The following is a 1,939-nucleotide window of genomic DNA, read 5'->3' as shown; positions in this document are numbered from 1 at the left end:
ATATATATATATATATAATATACACATTTTAAATTGAAATCTAAATAAATGTATTTAATCTAAACTGTATTTTAAGATAAATACCTTAAATATGGCTTCTGTTAGTGAGCCCCAGGGCAGCAATGGCTACAACGTAGCTTTCCACCATTGGGGGTGGGGGGGTTGGCTGCAGGTTGGACAGAACTATGGATGTAAAAACCAGCAGTGTTCCTCACCCTCCAGGTATCAGAAGTGTCTGATGTTTCACCGCTTCTGGTCGATAGACGACAAGCAGATCCACACGCAGTACAGCGCGCTGAGGTCCATCGTGGTGACCAACTATGAGGAGACCATTAAGATGCCCATCAATGAACCCGCCACGGGGAAAAAGAAGTCACAGATCCAGGTGGGATTTACCTTCATCTTTCATTTTCTCGCCAATGCTATTAATGAAATTGATGTGTGTGTATATATGAAGAACTGCATACTACTTGGATGTAATATCATTGCCATCATGGCTTTGTCAAGCTGCTGCCTACCTTTGTGAAGCAGGAAATAGACTAATACAAAGTGGATCCAGTAGAACTTTTTATTGCCTGGCTTGAGTGGGTGTCGTTGGTTGAATTTTTTTTTGTTCTGATGGTGTTGTTGGTTTTTTGTTTGTTGTGGCTGGTCTCTATCGCTGCCTTTTTTTTCTTGCTGGGTGGGCGGCCTGTTCGTTGTTTGTGTCTGTGTGGGTGCCTCACTACAAAACTCTCTATAACCTCTAACATATTTAATTTTTCAAAACTATTTTTTTATATTAGTGATTTATTGAGAATGGGATTTATTTGGAATTTAAACATCCATCTGGAATATGTTCTGGTTCAGCATCTCTATGTCTACAGGAATATGTTGACTATAACGGGGGACCGGGCGTCCAGCACATTGCCCTCAACACGTCCAACATTATTCAGGCTGTGAGTGACTGATCAGCAGGAAAAATAAATAAATAAACAATCTTCCTAAATGGACATCCTGGATCCAGCTTTTTTTCTTTTTCTTGCTCTTTTTTGTGCCAGACAGATTGAAAAACTGCGAGAACGAGGAATGGAGTTCCTCTCTGCTCCAGACGCGTACTACGTTACTCTGCGGGAGAAACTCAGGACAGCCAAAATACGAGTGAAGGAAGACCTCGACCATCTACAGGTGGGGACGCGCTTTTTAAAATGCTTCATTAAACAATCATGTGTTTTTGGCTGAAAGTTAATGATCCATGTTTGCTTCACAGAAGCTGAAAATCTTGGTGGATTTTGATGACAAGGGTTACCTTCTTCAGATCTTCACCAAGCCTGTGCAAGACAGGCCGACACTTTTCTTAGAGGTCATCCAGAGGAACAACCACTTTGTAAGTTTGCAGTAGTGCATTTTACAGAAGAGGCACTATGAGAACACTGAGAGGAGCAATACATATGGGCTGAAATGGACCCAAGTGTCAGATTAAGATTTCAAGTCATTATTTGACCAGTTAAAGCAGGGGTGGGCAATTCCAGTTCCCGGGGGCTGGTATCCTGCAACTTTTAGATCCATCCTTGGTCCAACACACCTAAATCAAATAGCTGAGTTACCTAATTACTAAGCAGTCTCTTCCTCCAAAGTCCTCTCAATCATCTAATTTGGAGGTCTTCAACAGGGGGTCTGCAACCCCTAGGGGGTCCATGGAGGTACTGCATGGGGGTTGTGAAAGTTTTGGTTGATTAGATTTTTTTTTTTATATTCCCCCCCTGCAATGTTTTCCACTAATTGAAATGTCTTTAAATCCACATTAACATGAATTCAACACACTGTAGTAAACAGATAAATGGAGGCAGAAGATGTCTTTCAGTCATCAATGCTCACATTCAGCGACACACAGGAGCTCTTTCAAGCTGGGCACCGTTTCATTCAGAACCCCTGCCCCATCAACCAGGAATCAGAATCA

General features: G+C 41.9%; 1 protein-coding gene across 1 annotated transcript in view; it reads left to right on the top strand.

Annotated features, from left to right (window-relative positions):
• LOC107090343 (4-hydroxyphenylpyruvate dioxygenase) overlaps positions 1 to 1,939 on the top strand; it is a 16,956-nt gene that overhangs the window by 10,041 nt on the left and 4,976 nt on the right. Inside the window, exons 10-13 of the mRNA XM_015383666.1 lie at positions 223 to 385; positions 867 to 938; positions 1,045 to 1,167; positions 1,250 to 1,366. Of these exons, the coding sequence (XP_015239152.1) occupies positions 223 to 385; positions 867 to 938; positions 1,045 to 1,167; positions 1,250 to 1,366 (475 nt within the window). The remainder of the gene's footprint in view (positions 1 to 222; positions 386 to 866; positions 939 to 1,044; positions 1,168 to 1,249; positions 1,367 to 1,939) is intronic.

Source organism: Cyprinodon variegatus, unplaced genomic scaffold (genome assembly GCF_000732505.1).
Source record: "Cyprinodon variegatus isolate N-32 unplaced genomic scaffold, C_variegatus-1.0 Scaffold291, whole genome shotgun sequence".
NCBI lineage: Eukaryota > Metazoa > Chordata > Actinopteri > Cyprinodontiformes > Cyprinodontidae > Cyprinodon > Cyprinodon variegatus.
The sequence above is the reverse complement of the archived record's forward strand: the minus strand, read 5'-3'. Positions and strand labels throughout refer to the sequence as shown.